The sequence below is a fragment of the Amblyomma mixtum genome, chromosome 1 (genome assembly GCF_055824585.1).
Source record: "Amblyomma mixtum isolate Tamu chromosome 1, ASM5582458v1, whole genome shotgun sequence".
Lineage (NCBI taxonomy): Eukaryota > Metazoa > Arthropoda > Arachnida > Ixodida > Ixodidae > Amblyomma > Amblyomma mixtum.
The window spans coordinates 300,846,954-300,867,375 of record NC_143012.1 but is presented as its reverse complement, the minus strand read 5'-3'; the positions used below and the strand labels follow the sequence as shown (position 1 = coordinate 300,867,375).

Genomic DNA, 20,422 nt, shown 5'->3' with positions numbered 1-20,422 from the left:
CCGCGTTGAACGCGAGAAAAATAGCGCCTATTAAAAAAAAAAAGGCCAACTTCTATTGCATCCCTTTCACTTCTCAGCCATTTTAAGCCAACTCGGTAGTCTTTCTATTCCGTTCCACCAAAGCTTGTCTTGTGGAGGCCTTGCGACCTCCCTGCCGTAGAGGGACTGTAAGCGCGGGGATACAAGGTAAAAAGCGTAATCGCTCTTGTGATCGAATCGGGCGCACCAGCAGCCACCGTTCCAGAGTCAATAAACTGCGGGAAGGCGTATATACGTTCCGTCTTATTTCCGAATCCATCCGTGCCCGTCGTTCGATTATTTCACGCTGCACAAGACAGCTATCAAGCTCTCCCTTGCGTCCGGGTCAAGTTCCTCGGAGACTGTAGACTAGGACGACAAAGGCAGCAAGTAAGCCGGTGAAACGCAGAACACGAGTGCGTCGTTCGCCTACTTGCGCGTTGAGGACGGTGATATACGCGAGTTGAGGGATACACGCGACCGCCAGAAGCGAGTCGCACCAACACCGGTCGCACTCACGTCTCAATCGCACTGCAAGGAAGGACGCGCAATATCGGGAGGAGGAGGGGGAGCAAAAAAAAAAAAAGAATAAACCGCGCTCCGGCAGCCATCAGTCAGTCGGCCGACAACGACGGCGGCGGAGACAGACAGGGTTTGAAAAGAAAGGGCCGCCGCCGCGCGAAGTGGCCGACTTTCAGAAGGACGTCGCGCGCGCGTACACAACACTGCGCAGCGCCGCCAAGCCACAACGTCACGGAGCGCGGCGATGGCGAGCCAGCGAGCGAGAGGATCGCGGCGACGTCCTCCAAAAGGCACTCCTCGGCGTCGGTGGCGAGCAGCAAAAAAAGAAGCGAAAGAAAGATAGAAAGCAACTGCCGATCTCGGGGCGTCTCCAGCGGCTCCCCTTTGACGGATGCCCGGGCAGTGGAAAAAGCGCGACAGAAAGAGAAGCGCCGCCATTGTGCCGCGAATGAAAGAAAGAGCGAAGGAAGAAATCAGCGGGCGAAATAATAAAAAAGAGGAAAACAAAAGCACGCCGGCGAGGCCGCCCCAGCGAAGGGAGCGCGACGCCGAAGAGGAGTGGTGGTTGGCGGCGGAGGGGGCCACGACTGACCTACTGACACGGCTGCGCGCGCAAGGGGACACGGGCGGAGGAGCGCTCTCTCGAGCACGCCAGCATGCATAACGCGCGCTGGGAGAGGAGTGCGCCCACTGTGACGACGGCGGCGACGCCCCGGGCGTGCAGCATAGACGCAAGAGGGGCCCTCGCCGCCACGACACCGCCTCGATCGCGACGCTGTGCGACACCACCTCTCGTTTCTTCTGCCGCCATCTACCATTCGCGACACGCAGGAACAACTCGAAAAGAGGCGCTCCCGGGAAGCTTTTTATCACGACGGGCGAAGCGACCTGACGCGAGTGCGTGGAACCCAACCTGTGGGGAAGACGCTCCGTTTGTTCCCTCTTCAGCGCTATATAATGCCGGACAACGTCTAACGGCAAGCACTGCTTTCAAAGGGAAACCACTAGAGGCCCTCCTTTTCCACTAGATGGCTCGTGGAGTCGTATCCGTAAGACACCAACGGCTTCCAGGGTCCTTTTTTTTAAACACTTCAAGAAAAGCCGAAGCCGAAGGCCACCTCAAGCCTTACCTGGAAAGCCGCGGAGGCACGGAAGCCGCGTGGCCAGATCCCAAGGGGCACACCATGCAGCCCTAATGTCTCTCTCTATATCTCGTACCAGTCCGCAGTACTTTTCCTATCTTTCTCGTATTTTCGAAGCTCGACCGTTAGACAGTGGCTGGGGCGGGAACGCACGAGTAAAAACAACCACGGTAACGCACAAGCAAATGACCAAACTTTTCAGACATCCACTCTCAGTTTGTGTTAAGTGGCTCAATGAAAATAAAGAAAAAAAAACGAACCAAGACGAGGAAAACAGAGACCACAGCCGTCAAACGCGATTCGCACCATTAGTGGGCGCATCGGTTACGGCAACTAGCTGGGCAAGAGAGGAGCGCTCAAGGTCACCACAAGGTCGAGGCAGGCTGAGGTGTCTCAAAGACAACAGAAGCGGCACGAGAAGCAAATGCGTCGTAATATCGCTCGCTCGCGCGCCTTAACGTTCACAAAACACGTAAGCTCCCGAGCATTATAGAACTGCGGGTCGAATTCATTAATCCGACGGGCGCACACAATGTCTTGCCGTCTGGCTAAAGCGCGGAACTTGAAACGCGGCGACTTACTTCGAAGCGAATGAAGAGGGATGCTACTGGCTACCTTGGTTGGTGCGGCCGACGTTTTGCAAGACAGAGTTATCAAGGTAGTGCGCTGAAAGCTTCCGCGGAGGCCAACTCCATCATCGGTGGGTCGAGGCAAAGGTTGCGGGTCTTCAGCGCCGCTAATGACCGCCGCGCGCTGGCCTTTGTTGCCCGGGGCTTAGCGCACGCAGCTGGCGGGCGACCTCGGCTTTCAACGCCGAATGAACCGCCACGATATGGGCTCTCGATATAGAACGCAATTACCATGACGCGGAACCAGATATATCTCGGTGCTTAAGCTATCGCGCGCTTCCCACGTATACAAGCGGAAGTCAGTTTGTCGAAGAATGCGATGAGAAACGGCGATTTCCTCCATCCGCTCCCACCACATGGGTCTGTCAGTGTGAATCAAGCTGAAAACGAACGCCCTAATACCGTTCTTTTGTTGCTTTCTTCGTTGGTTTGTTTAACCCCCAGCCTACACAGCGAACTTCGATGGATAAAGTGCAGAAGCGGGAAACCACACGCGAAATCACAGGCAAACTAAACCTTTTCAATAACTGTGCCGGCTTTTTATTTTAATCGCCTTAGCCATAAGCTGTGTTGTAAGCCCAGGGTTCGGCCTGGAGCATGTGCTTGGACCCTGGAGTGATGCGACTTCGGCTGCGCGAGGGGCAAAAGCATTCTTAGTTTTTCTAAGGGACATGGGCTTAGTGGACATACTTTGATAATTGTGTGTTTGCGAAAGCGTGAGTGTTGAGTATGCTTGATGCCAGCGTTCTTTTTTCCCTTTTTCTCTCTTTTTCACCCTCTTCTTTCACCCTCATCTGGAGTAGCATGCTAGGCGCATAACCAGGCAGGCCTCTCCTTTATTCACTGAAGCCTCTTTCTCTCTCGCACGGTTCGTACATATTTGAGTGAGGCAAACATTCCAATTTCCAGACCGACCTGCGACAGTGAACTGCACGGGTAACAAATCGAGGCTCGGCTGCAGTGTCCATCCGACGCGACCTGCTTGCTACCTGCGGAGTGGCGGCTTCTAGCTACAATGCTACGCAGATTCAGACTGCAGACTCTATCGGTTACAAAGTGCAAACTGGCTCCCTCACTGAGCTTCCCTGACGATTTCCACTCGAATATCATTAGTCCTGGCCCGTTCCCTAATCCCCGCAGGGCTCTTTCTGTTCCTTAACGCAGCTACAGCTACAGGGTGGGACAGTTTCCGGCCAATCGTGAACATCGAGCCAACGGAAGCGGTCATCCATCGCCTCCGGATGCAAGCAGCGTGGGTGCTAACCGCGCGCGGCCCCAAGAGCGTCCCAGCAGGCCTCGAATAGCGCCAGTGCAGAGCAGTCCGCTCTACATATCAGAACGGCGGGCTTATCCCAGCGCAAGAGCGGACAGGCCCGAACAACAACAAACCAGGGGCGGTCATAGTACCCCGCTAAGGTGCTGTCCATCCCCGCAAACAAGCACGGCCTAGACCGACGCGGGGCCGGCCGCACGAAGACAGAAATAGAAGCCGTGCACGAATGAAAGGAAGAGCGGCTATCGGTCGACAAAGGAGCGCGCAGCCCCCGCACGGCATCTGTGACAGACAGGGGCGCGGCGGCGACTTCCTGCTCGGTCCGCGAGTAGCGGAGGAAGCGCCGGAAACAGCGTGCGCCAGCCGTTCCGCCTGCCTGCCTGCGCGACGGTGTTTCGACCACCAGGTGTTGATTGTGATGGCTACGCACAGAACTCTACTTGGTGTGTTACGTTAATTCTTTAAAAAAATTACCGACGATTACGTTACTTCCTAATGCGAAATTTGAGCGCAGCAAATAAGCTGTTTCACCTTTTCGATAGATTGAGGCAAAGAAATCGAGCAACACATGTATGCGCTATCGCAGAATTTTTTTTTTATTTTTCACACGTATTCCTTTAACAAAGACTCCACTAACAGTTCTTGACAGTCATGAAGGAAGCTTTGTGGTCGGAGAAATAGACTGATATATGTTCGACTTGGTACACCAATGCTTGATTCTCAAAGACGAGATCTATACAAGTGCCTCGCGAGGTTGTCACAGCCGTGGGACGCGTTACGAGCGAGAGGAACGGGATGTTCTCCCGTTAGGAAATTGCTGTTTGTCTTTATGTCAACATTAAAGTCCCCCACTACTAACATCGGTGTGGATCGATGGACGGTTAATGCGAGTTGCAGGAAGTGCACGACGTCTTTCGTGAGTGCGGTAGGGGCGAAGTAGGCAGCTACTACCAGCAAGCCGTTGGGCAACTTTGCGGCGCACAGTTCGCCAACTTCATGTGACGTGCCAAACAACGCCGCCGATGCCGACACAAACAAAAATTAGGAGTCACTTTGGCGACTAAAGTGGTGCAAGGCGAAAGCCTTAGTACAGCATTCTGTCACGAATGTGGTTGTGAATGATGAATCAAGTGCTGCCAGCGAATGACGCGTCCATTGGCTGACTGCGTGTGTTACTGATGTGTGGTTAACATGTTAAGCTTCGCCTGTAAGAGTGGAACGCGACAGCGTCTTGCAACGCTGCCAGGGAGTCCACAGAACGCCATCGCCAATTCGGCTGTACGCCTTGCTGGACGGTAAATTTATTTTTTTTTTTGAGGAAAGGAAATGTATCTCTCTCGCATATCTGGGTGGACACCTGCACCTCGCCGTAAGGGAAAGGGGGAAGATGGGAGTGAACGAAGACGCCGTATTAGCTAGACGCGCCTTTGTTCATTCCAAACCATTCAGCTGGCATTACGGAGTGGCTAGCGTGCTCGTATCGCACTCCGGAGACCCTGGTTCGATTCCCCAACTCGACCAATTTCGTTCTCGGTTTTATTGATTTATGCGGTCTAACTAGAAAGGTTAATTAGGCTATTTCATATTTATATTATTGTATTTCTATCCATCGTGTTCTGTCATTAACCTGTCAATTGTTGGAACTGTCTAGGATGTTCGACACAACGTATATGAAACGAGCAACGTCTTACTGAGTGGGGAAGTGCGTGGTGGTGGAGGGAACGCGGCTTCGTACTTATGTTTTTTTTCAGCAGCGTCTCCTTCCGCGGACGCTGTTGTCGCTGCGGCGCGCGTCTTTTCTTTTCTTCTGACCTCTTCATTCTCCTCTATATTAATTAGGCTAATTGATTAATAAAAGCAATTAACTAAACTCAGTCCAACTTAGTTGCAGCATCACTATACGATCCCTTTGATTGGTTGCATGGTTACTAGCCAAAGTACAATTGGCCCCATTTGAAATTCGCGCACTGTGACGTCACGAGCATTTCGACCAATTGAAAAGCATGACATTGGGGGCGGAGCTGGTTACGAGGCCGACGACGACGCGAAACCCAGGAACGGACGCCAAAGAGCTGCGCTCTAAAAAATAAAACTAGTCCGAGCGCAGCCCATCGCATTAAGTCTTAACAACGCACTGCGTTACGCATTTTAAAACGCTAACCCTAAGCGCTGCCGCTAATCTTCCCTCGTCGGCGCTTCTCTTTTGATGAACGAGTGTTATCTTAGTTGAATATATACTTTCCCAGTATTTTTTATAGATTTTCGATGCAGGCAAAAAAAAAACACGGGGCGCAAGAACCACCGGCCTCGCGCCAACACCGACAGGCTTGCGGACTCGTTTTCCCGACGTAAAACACCAGACGTACTGGTTAGCTGGAAAGGGGCTTATACGGCTACCAGGTCACAATCGGCCAATCAGTCTAACAGAGAAGCAACAGAGTTCCAAGCGGTTGCGTAACCAACCACACACAAAAAGGACGAAACACGGTGCACTTTACTGCATCCCATTACCGATGCAACGCACGCTGCGCAGACGTTTCTCCGACTGCGTTTAACCTCCCTTGCGAGTCTCAGTGCGCCGTAATCTAACGCGATGTAATCTCGCTGAACTCTATATGTGAGCGCCGCGTCCGGTTCCGCCGTTATGAGAGCGATTTTACCGCTTCACGACCGCGCACGGAAGGAGATACGACGTTAAACACGCTCAGAAGGTTGCGCTTAGCGGGATGCGGACGCCTGGGCTATATAGCTACCGCGTGGTGCGAAACAGGAAAATGCCTCGCCCAGCCAGTTGCAAGCCACACGCTGCCCGCCCACGGACTGTGACTTAAAGGGCACGTGCCCACCCCAGCGGAGCAGACACTCTCTACCTCTCTTTGAGCGAGCCTCCTCTGCTTCCATTCCCTCCTCGAAATTCTTCTCTCCCGCTCCTCGTCGAGTAGGCTCGGCAAGGCAAAATCACCCCTTCCTTCTCCGGTGGAAGCCGGAGGCGTGGTGTCTGTGGAGTGCGTCACAGGGCGACGTCATGGCCCGCCTTCAATAGAATTCTTTTCTTGGTTTTTGCATTTTCTCCGTACACTGAACGATCGAGAGGCGCGATCGGCTCGACCACCTAGACTTGTTAGAGAGCGCATCCTTTCATACATCTGTTTGTCATTCCCAGTTAACGAGCCACCTTTTCATTTTCTTTTAGGCCTCCCCACCGTTTCACGAGCGGAGGGGCGGAAGTCTGTTGTGTTCGAAACACACGGCGAAGCGCGGACCCGGCAACCGCCCGTTTGCTTTTCTCCATGCGTGTTTGTGTTCTGTGTGTTTGTGTCTTTTCTCCGCTCCAAAGCATATGTCATTCATTGGAGTCAAGGCGTACGCAAGATGCACGAAAGATAAGCGGTGTGTGTGCGGAGCGGTCGAGTGGGCGAGCGAGGGAAAGGCTCTGCTGCACTACTAATTAAAACCTTGTTTTGGGGGGGCTCGCATAGAAGAAAAGAAACTGAGAAGGGAGCGCGCACGCAGAGCGTCTCGTGACGTGATCACGGCGGGGGGGGGGGGGGGGGGGGAGGGGGCGAACCAACTCCCTCAGTTTTACTATTTTTTTACTTTTTATGGCTAGGGTTCAAGGCTGTCGCCTCACGCTCCCTCCGCAGTTTTTTTTTTGTTCCTTCATGCGGGTTTGTAGGCATGAGCCAGAACAGAAGGCGCTGCGGAAAGCCTTGTGCAGACGACGCGACGCCAAGGCTACGCCCAACCTTCTCCCGTCAGTCAGAACGATGCACCAATGGAGTGCCTTTAGCGAAAGTAGCCCCCCTTGACGTCAGCGGGGTGCAGAGTAGTGGGCCGGGCCCGTTTTTGAAGGAAGGAAAGAACGAACGGGCTTTGATTTGAATTTTCGCAGCTTTTCGGGGCGCGCATGGCTCTAGTATTTTGCAGAGGTTATCTTCGATGCCTCATCTATGCAGTGGGCTTGTTTTTCAAAAATGTCCGGACCCTGGGCAGTGGCCCTTTAAGCACGCTTGGCGCGTTCCGGGGCCGACGATCTTTAAATATTAAATCGCACGAGCTGCCCAACAAGATTCACATGTACACAAGGTTGTGAACATTTCTTACCCTAAACCAATAACAAAGCCCCGAAATCGCAATAAAGCATGGAAAATGGGAGGTAACGAATGCATTTCTGCGTAAGCGCAGCATGATAATAGTTAGAAAAAAATATATATGCTACATGATCACACACTGCGCAGATGCCGCTGTTAATGGCGGCGCACAGCCGTCTCGCACATCCGAGGCGTCCGGGAATCATCGATCAAAATGAAAGCACAACTGTGCAAATGCCTGCATTGTTCCCGCAACTCGGCGCGCTCATTTCAAGCAGCCTCTGGATGACGAGGCATGCCGACGAACCCTCCGGCAGTCATTTTCCGAGAATCAAAGACGACAACGCGACGTCACTCACGACCATACGTAGCCAGTGACCTTTCCCCGTTCGGGTTGCGAAAACGTTAAAAGCGCTATTAAGCCGACTATGCGGTGGTTCTGGTGTGCAATCTGAAATATGTAGTCCAACCAGAAAACAAAAACAGCTCTTCCCACCCAATTTCTAGGAAAGAGAAGTGACAGTTCCCTGAAAACGTTACGTGTGCAAAAAGCTAAGCCAACGATGAAAGCATGCTTATGAGAAGCTGTAACCCCCTCCACGCCAGCGCGCTGTACCACCCACACCGAAATTTCCGGCCTCCCACCACGGAACGAGTATTCAAACACGCACCTCGCTCGCAAAACGAAACTAAGCACAACCACGGCGACATCGTGGTTACAATTAACACCCGGCCATGCACCTAAAGTCGAGAGCACATGTTCGCGCACTCAGCTCACAGAATGACAGGAAATTAAAGCCGCCTGCGTGTTGAAGGCTTAATCTCTGCCGCAACACGCCTATCTCCGCTTGCACAGAGGACACATCACTGCCGCAAACAGACCAAAACGATAAACGGGCGTCCACAGGCAGAGGGGCAAAAAACAAGCGCTGCTACTGCCCACAACAGTCTCTGTAGCGCTTTTCTGACTGCTTACAATTATGGACAAGACCACCGAATACGGCGCGGTACTGGAACACGCCCTCGCTTTAACACAGGAAAAGAACCCAAGTACTGCCCATGCCGAGAAGGCAGATCGCACTAACTGCAAGCTCTTGTTCTGGCGACGCCAGTCAACCCACGCCGTCACTTCTCAATACACTCGCTCTTCAAGCCACACACGGGGAGGGCGAAAAGCGTCGCGAAGAGCTTTCTTCTCGGCTCCACGGGGAGAAGAGCCGCCCGAGGGCAAGATGAAGAAAGAGGCCACTGACGTAAATGCGCCGCCGCGCGGAGGGATCGATTTCGTCCAGACCGCCGCGGCCAGCGGTGGTGGTGGTACAGCCGGGCCACCGACCGACCAGTTGAATGGCCGACGGAGAGCAAACAAAGGGGCCACCACGCCGCGACCGCTCACTTCGCGCCACCCGCTCCGTCCGTCCCCTCCTCCTCCAATCGCCTAGAGTCCCCAGAGTCTGCCACAACAGTTGGGGCGGCCGGGACACAAGCCGACCAGAGTAGCGGCGAAGAACGGAGTGCTCATGAAACAACGTAGACACGACCATGACGAAGAAGCAGTGACAGCCGACCAGAGTAGCCGCAAAGCACCAAGTGCTCAACAAACCTCTGGGGCGGTCGAGGCCGGACACGAGCCGACGAGAGTAGCGACTAAGCACTGACTGCTCATAGAACAACGTAGACATGACCGAAGAAGCAGTACCAGGGCGTCAACAGGCAGAAACTAAAGTAGCAGACGCCACCTATACTCAGTTTCATACACAGCGGTCAACGCTGCTGAAGTAGTGCGCCCGCAAAAACAATAATATTACCCCGCCAAGTATAATTCGTTCTTCTCGAAGCATCGGTGAGTGTGCGGACAAAAACGAAGAGCTGTACGTATAAAACTAAGTGCTACTAGTGGGAACCACGGTTGAAGCTGTCAGGCGCCGAGTGCGCTCTCCTACTATAATTTTCATTGAGCGTGAACTGCATTATAGGTGCGGATGCAGTCAGAGCAGTTCGCCCTGCCAGCCGCGTATCATGCCACCCCGTGCCATTCCTACTTCTTGACGTCTATATGAGTTGCAGGACGAAAATGTGGTAAGGGGTAAAACTACGTGCAGGAGGTTGCCAGCCATGGTAGCTAAGAATCGTCGCAACGGCCTGTGTTCCCTCTGCTTGTATGGCGAACTACTTTTTGGCACACTCTCATACACAGCGCTGACTGGTATGTATGAGGCGCTTGACGGAATGAAAGCTCCTGCCTTGCCTACTTATCATGATGATGCTTCGTATACCGAACTTAATGCTCTGGCCTGTCCACAAGAAAAAAAAAACTAAAGGAAAGAAAAATCCACGACGCCAGCACAACAAACATCTCTCCGAATTAGCCGGAAAAGGCAATAACATTTTCCGAACCATCACCCGCGCCGCACACCGCCCTTCCCTAGCACTACTGTCAGGGCTGAAGGCTCGCGAGAGGCTTGTCGCGCCAGTTAGAAAAAATTTCACAATGAAATGAGCTCGAAATTTATGATGTATACTGCTGGTGTTTTTTTTTTTTTTTGCTTTCGGTTTGCAACGATGTTAGGCGCCTTAGCAGGCATGACGTAAGTTTAGAAGCCAGCGGCCGTTGAAAGTCTGGCAGCGCAGTCTGAGCTGTGGCCTTGCTTTAAAAGAGAACTATGGAGATCGGCACACAAAGGTTTACAGAACAAAATTCTACTGAACAACCAGCAAAGTTTTGGCGACTATGAACCGAACATACGAGAGGGATGCGAAACACACAGATGGGAAATATGGCATTCTATTAAGTGCGCGATTTTTAGGGGTCGTTTACTTTGGTAGAATAGCACAAATTTTTACGACTGTTTATTTACATATAAAATGAAGCGTGGAATTAAAACAGTGGCCCTCGGGTCATCGATCAAAACGCGGTCACTCTTTTGTGCTGGCCACAGTGAACACATAATTCGCGGGGCAGTTCACTGAGAACAAAAACGTATAGGTCCAAATTTGAAGAAGTGGATATTTTGTGCTTTGCTTGTAAAACGGAAACGGAGACCATAGAGCACTTGGTTCTGAGGTGCGCAGAACTCCGCCCAGCCCTCCCAGAGGGGGCAGCAACGGCCATAGAGATAGCGCTGGGATTTACTGGGGAGGACGGGCGAGTGGATGGGAAAAGCGTGACATTGACGAAGGGGAGGTTGGGGGATTGGTGGCGGAAATCAAGGCAGGGGTGAATTTCGAGGGGAAAAGGATAGACAGATTAGACATTGTAAGAGCGAACGGGAAATGAAGGGAAAAGAAAAATAAATTAAAGGTGCACTGAAGAGGAATCTGAACTCTTCTTTTTGCCGCGGGAACTCAATCAACACGTTCCGAGCATTTTAGAACCTTCGATTTATTGCCCTGTGTGGCCGATTTCCCTAATTAAATCGAATTAACGTCCGGCTCCCTCCTTTTTTTTTTTTTTTTGAATTCTGCCTCGTACGGTGGGCGGAGTCGACCGACGCGGGGAGTGCCTTTCAGCCAGCTCCGTGGAGGCTTTGCTTTCGCTTCATTTTGTTTTTTAGGTTTCCGTGAATAAATAGTTTCATTTGCAGATTATATAACCGCAAAATAATCCCGCAGAAATAAAATACGCGCGGACTATTTGCTTCTACGGACTACTACGTATTACTCCGCCGATGGCAGAGCGGCAAGCCGCCACGGGACTGGGTGAAGGGCATTCCCCGCGTAGGTCGACTCCGCCCACCGTACGAGGCAGAATTCAAAAAATAAAGGCGGGAGCCGGACGTTAATTCGATTTAATTAGGGAAATCGGCCACACCGGGCAATAAGTCGCAGTTTCTAAGAATGCTAGGAACGTGTAGACCGAGTTCCCGCGGCAAAAAGACGAGTTCAGATTCCTCTTCAGTGCACCTTTAACAATGGGGGAAGTATAGGCTAGGTGGCGAAAGCTACCGCCCGGTACAAAGGGTAAAGCCATTATCATCCATCCGTCCAGTTGGAAGAGCTCCAGCTGAAGCAATAAAGCTGAGACGCACAGTGTTGCGAGGCCGGTCACTTCCGAAAGTTAACAGTAGTAATAACGATAAGAAATGTCGAAACGTGTCACCGCAATACTGAGGCTGCAGAAAATAGAGAGCAAACAACGTCCGCACTCAGTTACGTTCTTCCGAAAGTAGCGCGGTTGTATGCCTGGCAACCACAATGTTAACTAGCCGGGGCGGGGATTGGGTTAGGTTTCGATTATGCCTCGGCCAAGCACGTGCCCATAGGGCGGGGGGGGGGGGGGGGGGGGGGGCGTGATTTGTCGTAAATGTACTTACCTAACCGCCGCCTCCCTCCCACTCTAATTACAGGAAATTACCCTGCGCCCCTGCCGAAAAAAAAATCCTGCCTACGTGCCTGATCTCAACAGTGAATCGGTTAGGACTCAAGACTTTACGGCATAACAATACCGTCACCTTCGTCACCTAGTAAACGGAGTATTTGAAACAAAACTGCCACGAGTGAAAAGGTGTAAATAATAAAACTGCGTGCCGCCTTTTAAACATCAGTGATCACGTATTTGCCTGGCCATGACACTTTTAAAATTTTGTCGCTGGAAGTTTTAACACAGCATTCCGACTCGTCGCCCGCCTAGGTCAACACGAAACAGTCGTATACACCTTTTCAAAAAGCGTCGATGGACGCCGCCATATTGGGCTGTGCTCGCGTAGCCGGATACAACTTGAGTCTGCAGTGAACCTCCGCCCACATGCAGGACCGCAGCACAGAATTCTTCCATGACGCTAATCACAAGAAAAAAGGCCATAAAATATTAACACCTGACTTGTTCGATAAAGTAAAAGAATAAAGAGTCGATTTCGTTCCCGTTTGAGACTGGCTCGCGGATTAATACAGTACGCAACAGTACAGTATGCCTGCGCGGACCGTGGCCAAGGCACCCTGCGCATCTAACTCCAGCGCGACGCGCGCGCCACTGGCGGCGGCGCGCGCGTCCCTGTCAGGAAGGCGGGAGCAGTCCGACAGCTCCCGCTGTGCTGCGCGCGCCGTCCCGAAGCAGTTTTGGGCATCCTTACCGAGCAAAAAATGGCACATAACAACAGCAGGACACACTGCTGTGTTACAGGATGCAATAATGCGTATATAAACTCGCCTGGGACAAGGTTTTGTGGATTTCCGAGGCGACATTGGGAGACTGCCCGCCCTTCGCGACGGGCAACACGCACGCGCTGTTTCTGGTCTAGCAGTGGTCAAACCCGTGCAGAAGCTTACTTGACTCATGCATGGCTGTAAACAATATGTGGTATTAAAAAGCCACGCATAACTCTCCCGCAGTCACGCCTGAGGAAGAAGCCCGAATTTTGCGCAGTAAAGAATCGTTTACCTTACTTCCAGTTATGCGCGGAATCCTTTCTCGCTTCCACTGCGCCTTGTCGTCCAGCGTCTTTTTCGACAGTAAAGGCACGTTTTCAGGGGCAACGGCAACATGTTCCTGATAAATCTTTGCCTCCACATCTGAACGACTGGGTGATAATTTAGTACAATGCTAATGTCGAAAATTTAGGGTACTTGTACTGAATGTGTAGAAATCAAACAAAGCTTGCAATGAAATCCCGCTTTTTGAGCACACGCTTTCTGCAAGAATCCTGCATGAAATAGCTGGGATGCTCCTTTTTTGCACAATCCCAGTCAAAAAGTTTTATGTTTTCCGCAGGAGTTTCAGTGCGCACAGGCGCTTCGCCGCAGCTTGCATCCTTTGCTGCTTGCAAAAGCTCGTTCATTGGACATGTCATATCATCAAAACACTGACACACGTGTTGCAACGACAAGGACCTGGCAGTTGCTGGAAAAATTAGAAAACATGAGCGGCAGATTACGCCATGGGTACATCATTTCAAGGCGTAGTTTGAACAGGGCATTTCACATCGAACACCGAAGGTGCGGCAGACGAGAATGTTATGAAGTCAAGTTTGCGCCGCTCGCTCAAAAACTGGACTTTTCTAATTACCTTCAATGTTATGCCGCCTGGCCGTCTTTGAAAGTTTAGGGTAAGTTTTTTTAAATGCAGGAACGCTCCAGGCTTGCGGTTGGCTCGTTTTGCAGAGCGTTTCACACCGCTCCAAAAACACGGCAACGGTAGCAGCGCATTTACATTTGCCTGCGATGCCTGCCTTGCAACTACAGCTTGCGGTAACAAGCTGTCTACTGGAATATAGCTACATAAAAAAAAAATGAGTGAGAGTTCAGCGGTAACAGGCGCCAGATACAAATATTTCTTAGCGTTAATTTGGTGGTTTTCGGTGGCGCAGGGATGCTTGTCTGAACAGTGCACCGGGCTGCTACTTCGCTCCCGTCTCAAGATACCGCCTCTTTCACGTTGTGTACATGGCCTGCTTCAAAAATCTTCGTTCCTTTCCTGACGTTCGCTCCTCGAAAGAATTTTTCAGCCTCACGAATGAATAGGTCGAAATCCCGCCCCTACGAACAGCGGCAGCCGCTAGCAGACGCCATCCCTTCGAAGTCGCGGGGCGAGCCTTCCTGACAGGGACGACGAACTGGCCGCGCGGGGGAGCTGAACGCAGCCTCGACGGTGGCGGTGCCTGGCGGGTGCAGGGTGCCTCCCTGCATCCCAGAAAACCGGTTTTCACAAGGGTCGGAAAAGGTTCATAGATGTGGACAACTTTTTCTGGCAATGCAGCAGAGGCTAGGCAGGAGAGGGGCCTTAGTCCCCACCCATCATCCACGGTATGGGGACAAAGGCCTGTCTCTCTCCCCTTCCTGCCTATCCTCTGCCGCATTGCCAGAAAAAGTTGTCCCCGGGACAGACTTTGCAAATCGGGTTAAAGCGTGAACCGCCACCTGCCCGGAGAGATGAAGAAGAAAAGCCCACTCCCTACAGCCATTTCTGACACCTGTCAAAAGAGCCTGACGTTATGGCTTCTGCAGGTGTCTACTTCAACATTTTAAACAGAAAAAAGGTCCCGGACATGACGAGGCGGATTCCAACGAGGCGCTGACCGCAAGTAGCACGGTTTGTCCAGTGGCAAATTCCGAAGCATGCTAATGCATGGCCTAAAAGTTCACTGGGCTTCGGGCATAGAAAAAGGAAACTGAGAACGAGTGAAAATTTATTGAGGAATTGAGCGCTCAGAGCAAGGTATTGATCGACTGAAACGTTTCTGAACGACCGCGAACCACAGGAAAAACGTCCTTCAGAGTGTATCGTTCTCGGATACAGCTCGGCACTTTTCCGGTGCGTTCAGGCCAATTTACTCGGCTTTTTTCACGAGAAGCGTGGGATTCGAAGAGGTGATCTCAATTCGCTGACACTTTCTACTGCATTTAACGGAACACTGCACAAGGCGTAGGAGAGAGTCTCAAAATGTTTACAAAGGACCAAGAACCGCTGGGGTCAGAGCATTTTCATAACGCCAGTTGCAGACCCCACCACAGACGGAAGCTTTCAAAGATCAAAGAAGAAAGTCATCAAGGTCAATCATCAAAAACTCGGGACCAACAGACTGTTACAGAAGCCCACAAATTATCGCATCATCTACCGGCAAATAAACCAACCAACGGTCTGACGGCCGGTAATAAAAGATAGCGAAGGGTTCACTAAAGGACGTCCCAATAAAACCAAGCACCAAGGCGCGGACGAAAACTAAACTGTTCTGCCTGCACCGGATTTTACTAGTAGATCGCGACACACGCACACACAACGCTCTAGCGAGGGCGGAGAGCATTTAATATCCGTGACCTGCCCTGCTTTCTACAGACGATTATTCTACCTATTCACTCTGGCCATTTGCTTTTATGTCCTCTCACAACGAAACACCTCTAATTTGGAAACAGCAGCAAATCCCAGCTGGTTACAGCTAAGGGAGAACCGCCGGCAGCGCCCGCTCCAAGAAAACAGCGCATGCCCTCTCCACGAACACAAGGGTCTGCCAGTCATTATCTCTACACAAACCGAGCACTCGCTCGAAGTAAACGTAAGACAAGCGACGTCCTGCAGCCGCGTCTTGTCAGTTCCTCGGCGCGCTTTTATCTGGAAACCTCAACGTCACTCCCCCCCCCCCTTGTTTTCAGGCCCTGCCCTGCATCTGTCGTCTGCGCTGCCGCGGCGTGTAAACACTTCTCGTCGCCTTCCCCAGGCGCACATAACAAGACGTCACGACCGCGGGTGTCCTTAGGCATCGAACCGCACCAGGAGAGATACCGCTGCGAACAAGCACGCACACAGGCAAGTGGAAGCGAGCAGCCGCATTTCAGCAACAAGCAGCAGCCGCTGCGACGAACGCGGGCAATAGCTGCTCACAGCTGACACGAAAACTGGGCGATAACCTCCGCTCCCCTTCAGCAGGCTGCTCCTAACAGCTACTTGCCAGCAGTTCGCCGCCGGTAACCCGCGCCAGCGTCAAACGTGCACTGCATCGGTGTTCATCAAGGGCTTCGGGAATCGAGGCCGGCCTACGATTGGCGGGAATCTATCGCAGGCTATTTCTAAGGACATCTATTCCAGGCGACAGCCGTAACAGAGGAACAGTACTAAGGAGTAAAAATATCTGCAACTGATGTCACCCGCCCGACAACTTAAGCGAAAGTTTTCAGTTGTCGAGCAACAAACACAAAACATCGCTCGAGTACGGAGAAATAAAGTACTGTGAACACAACACCTGGACTACTGCTCTTGTCCTTTTGCCGTTGCGACAAAAGGAAATTTGAAAGGCGCACCCAAGGGTCATAAAACTGTATTTTAAATCCAGTGCGGGCACCAGTTCGCTTTCGAGCGGAGAGCTCCGTCGCTCACTGCAGCCCGCCACGGGCACACGCGTAGCACGCCTATGTCACGTGCACGCAAGCGCGTTTACGGGAAAAAGTGGCAAACAAAACACACACGCTCCCAACACAGGCGCGCTGACGTATCTACGACCAGGCTAGTTTTCTAGAAGCATTGCAGTGTTTCGCGGTGAGTCATACGTTTCGCCCCGACACAAAAGCAAATTGTTATGGTATCACGCAGAGAGATTAGTGCACGGCAAGTAATCAAATACAAAAAAGAGCGAGTCATAAAGCAGACCTGGATGCACTGGCGTTCCACAACGGGTCAAAATGGCTGTATCCCCAGGATGACGTCACGTTACAGGCCATGGTCACCGGCCGGAGCACCAGACCGGGCTCCGAGGCAAATCATCAGTCGGCGCAGGCGTCGGGTGCAGAGAAGCCACGCGCACGATCGACGAAAAACAAACAAACAACGCCGTCTGCCAACAGCCGCGCCGGCGTCGTGCGACGTAATCCGAGCCAGCCACCGATCGGGCGCGCGCGTGCACACAAATCACCAACCACCACAAAAACACAGACCGACCTCGGCCGGGGCACGGCGCAAGGCGACACGAGAGGAGCACCGCGGAGTCCGCCGCCGAGAAGCGGGTCACCCGGCAGCGGCACAATAGCACGGATTCGCTCTCCGGGGCAATTTTTTTTTCTTCTCCACGAGAGAAACTCCAGCACCGAGGGCGACGACGACCACCGCGGTCCGAGGCTAGCGACGCTGGGGCGACAGCCGAAGAGAGCGCAGCAGAGCGGTTCCTCGGGCCGTCACTCACACACCCGTACGCGTTCCCGACTGGGAATATTCCAGAGAAGGGGCGCTGAGGGCAGCGAGGGGGAGAGACCGAACATCGACCGCCGCCGGGAGCAGCCGAGGAGCGACGACGTCACCGCCGGCGATGATGACGACTTCCCGAAAACTGGACGCACGCCGCCACACTGCGACTGTGCGCCGCCACACTGCGAGGAGCTGCGCTCTCCCTCTCTCCGCCGGTGCGATCCGAAGGCTCGCTGCTGGCCGGCTGCTGCCACGCGCGGAAACCGGGCGGCCTCTGAGAAACTCGCGAAACGGAGGGGTCGGGACGGAGCGCAAAATACAAAATGCGAGTCGTGTGCGTGCGTGCCTGCGCGCGTGCTCGCTCGCCCGCTCGGGGAGAAGGACAGCGCTGCTTATCGCACAGCGGGCGAAGCTTCGTTTCGCGCACAGCAGCAGCGGCGGCCTCGGCAGAGCCTGTCGTCGAACTCCGGTCAGCTGCCCTCGCTGCTCCAAGGTCACTCGCCGCAACGTCCCACACTCAAATCGTGAGAGCAGCCGCAGGTAACACGGCTGCACTAGACGGTAGAAAGACACGCGACTGCACACACACAAACACGTGCCGCAACACCACCACCGAGTTACATCTTCTTGCAAGGAAGTGCCGCACAATCCACCGCAAGCGTATAACCACGAAGATGACACCAATGAGCTCCCGGGGCGCCGCCCTGGGCGGGGGAGGGTAGCAACCTTGCACGAAGACGCGACGGCCCCTCCGCGCGTTGTCTCGAAAAACCCGTCGGCGCGCCGCGCCAGCAACGGCCGTAGCAGACGACAGCGACAACGCGCGAGCCAACGGAGACAAGCAAAACCGAAAGCGCGGTGAAACGGAGAGAGATGGCGCTCCGGTAAACAGAGCAGATCACGCATGCGCGCGACCCAGAGGGGCGCGCGCCAGACGTCACTCGCGTGACGCTACGTGACGTCATGGCCTCCGTCGTGCGCTCTTCGCTCGCAGAGAGCAACAGGCTTGCTACTTCGCCCTCCGGTGTGCGCTCCCGCAGCAATCGCGCGCCGCCGCTGCTGCTGCTGCTTCTGCTTTGCTGATTTCCTGACAGGCTTTCCTCTCAATCCTCTTCCTCGTCAAGCGCGTTCATCGGCGCCCTTTTACGTCTCTCTCTCTCTCTCGAGCGCGGTCTGTACGCACGCAGGTGCCGCCGCCGCCGGCATCCATCCGACCGCGCGGAGGCCTGGCGCGTCGCTTCAAGTGGGTCACGTTTCTCGGCGTAACAAACGAGAAGGCTACGGCAAGGACGGCTCGATTTTCAAAGGCCGTCGCGAAGAGAGGCGCTTCGCTACTCCATGTGATCAATAGAAACAATTGAAAAGAAAACACGTAATGATTTTTCTTTTCTTGCAACACCACACAGCCACAGTATTTCACTGGAACCCTTCTCTGTCCTGCAATAGCAAAACACTTCGATCCGAACACAGATGGGCGCTGCCCGCACTGTGGAGAGATCTGCGATATCTTTCACATGGTGTGGGCATGTACTCAGAATCCTCACCTTCCCCCCTCCCCCACCCCCACCCGAGAGGCATGGGAGACTGCCCTCCTCAACTGCTCCACACTGGAGTCCCAAAGGGCTCTGGTCAAGCGGGCGCGAGACGGGGCCTCGTCATGCGGTGTCCCGGACTAAGGATACCGACCATGCAGTAGGGTTATTTATTTTTTTTTAACCCTCAAGCTCTCTTGATTAAAGTTTTTCACCACCACCACCACCGGAAGCGCCAGGCATACCGATGCCGGCGTCACCACTGCCGAGCTAATACCCTCGCCTACAAGCCACCATAACCCATTATTTAGTGCATATATTTGATACTTTTATTTTTCGTGACCTACGGCTTCCAAACAAACCCACAGGGGGAGGCTGTCCCACACCCGCAACTTTCGTAACAACTGCAACGTAAGATCTTACGCAGGAACACTCCAACAAGACTGAACACAGTCAGTGTATTCGGTAAAGCTGCCCTGAAGAAGATCCAAATCATTACGGACTCTGTTACTGGCTACTTTGACGCCGTTTCAACGCGCTTAACACCGAGCAAGCTGAGTGATCACAAAAACACGACAAACAAGTAACAACGCATGGCGGAATGTCTACGTCTTTAAGCGGTACGATCAAGCCTGCTCACACCATTAAAAGCTGCTTGAAAGACATCTTTCAGAAAGAGCCATTAGAAAGACTATACAAGGTGTTTCACCTGAGACCATACACAATTTTTTTTTAAATAGGCTTTTTCAGTTAGAAGAGCGCCTTTGCTGGCACAGCATTGTCAGCGGTATAGTATACCAGAATACAGCTAAGACGTGCTAACTAGTAGGCTGGTTAACTTACATTGAAAAGTTAACTTTTAACTAGTACTGTTAGGCTCCTTAACTACTGAGAGGCATGCAGCCCACCGTAAGTAATATCCATATAAATTTTTAGAATTTTGAAAAGGCAGTTACACTCGGCTCGGTGGCCCATCAAATTTTGGCTACATCGCGCAAAAATACATGCGCTTTCGAGATGCCTGCAGACAAGCAACTCCTGCAGTGCAAGTAACTTCCCGAAATAGCCAAAATTTGTTGGGTCACAGGGCCGAGGGTAACCGCGTTTTCGGAATTCTAAAAACCGATACGGATATTATTTACGGTGGGCTACATGCCCATCGATAATTAAGGAGCCTAACAGTAATAGTTAAAAAGTTACCTATTCAATATTAGTGAACCAGCCTGCTAGTTTAGCTTCATTCTGATTTACTACACCGCTGACAATGCTATGCCGAAAAAGGCGCTCTTCTAACTGAAAAAGACTATTTTTTAATTACGTTATGTCTTAGGTGAAACACCCTGTATATCTCGCGACGAGACGTACAAGCACGGCAAATGAATCCGCCAACGAGAGCCCGGCGCCTATTTCGCTTTTCTCTGAACACGAAACCTGGCCGAACAACAGCGTTCCCACCCGTTCCCGCAGTCCTGCTAAACGCTCGAGAGCAGGGCGCCGCATCCCGCCCCGCGTGTGAGCACACAACACGGCTTTTAATCCTCAAACGATGATGAATGACGCAAGGCGGCGCGATTAGTCGAGACAAAAGTGCGCTCGCTTCTCACCCACACC

General features: G+C 52.6%; 1 protein-coding gene across 3 annotated transcripts in view; it reads right to left on the bottom strand.

Moving 5' to 3' along the window:
- The window catches only part of LOC149372195 (uncharacterized), a 203,570-nt gene that overhangs the window by 113,852 nt on the left and 69,296 nt on the right, over positions 1-20,422 (bottom strand). The window contains exon 1 of one of the 3 annotated variants that reach the window (XM_089566597.1): positions 16,749-17,284. The exons of the other annotated variants lie outside the window; for them this stretch is intronic. Coding sequence (XP_089422723.1) covers positions 16,749-16,819 — 71 coding nt within the window. The 5' untranslated portion in view covers positions 16,820-17,284. Of the gene's footprint in view, positions 1-16,748; positions 17,285-20,422 lie in introns of those variants that run through there. 3 annotated transcript variants of the gene reach the window in all.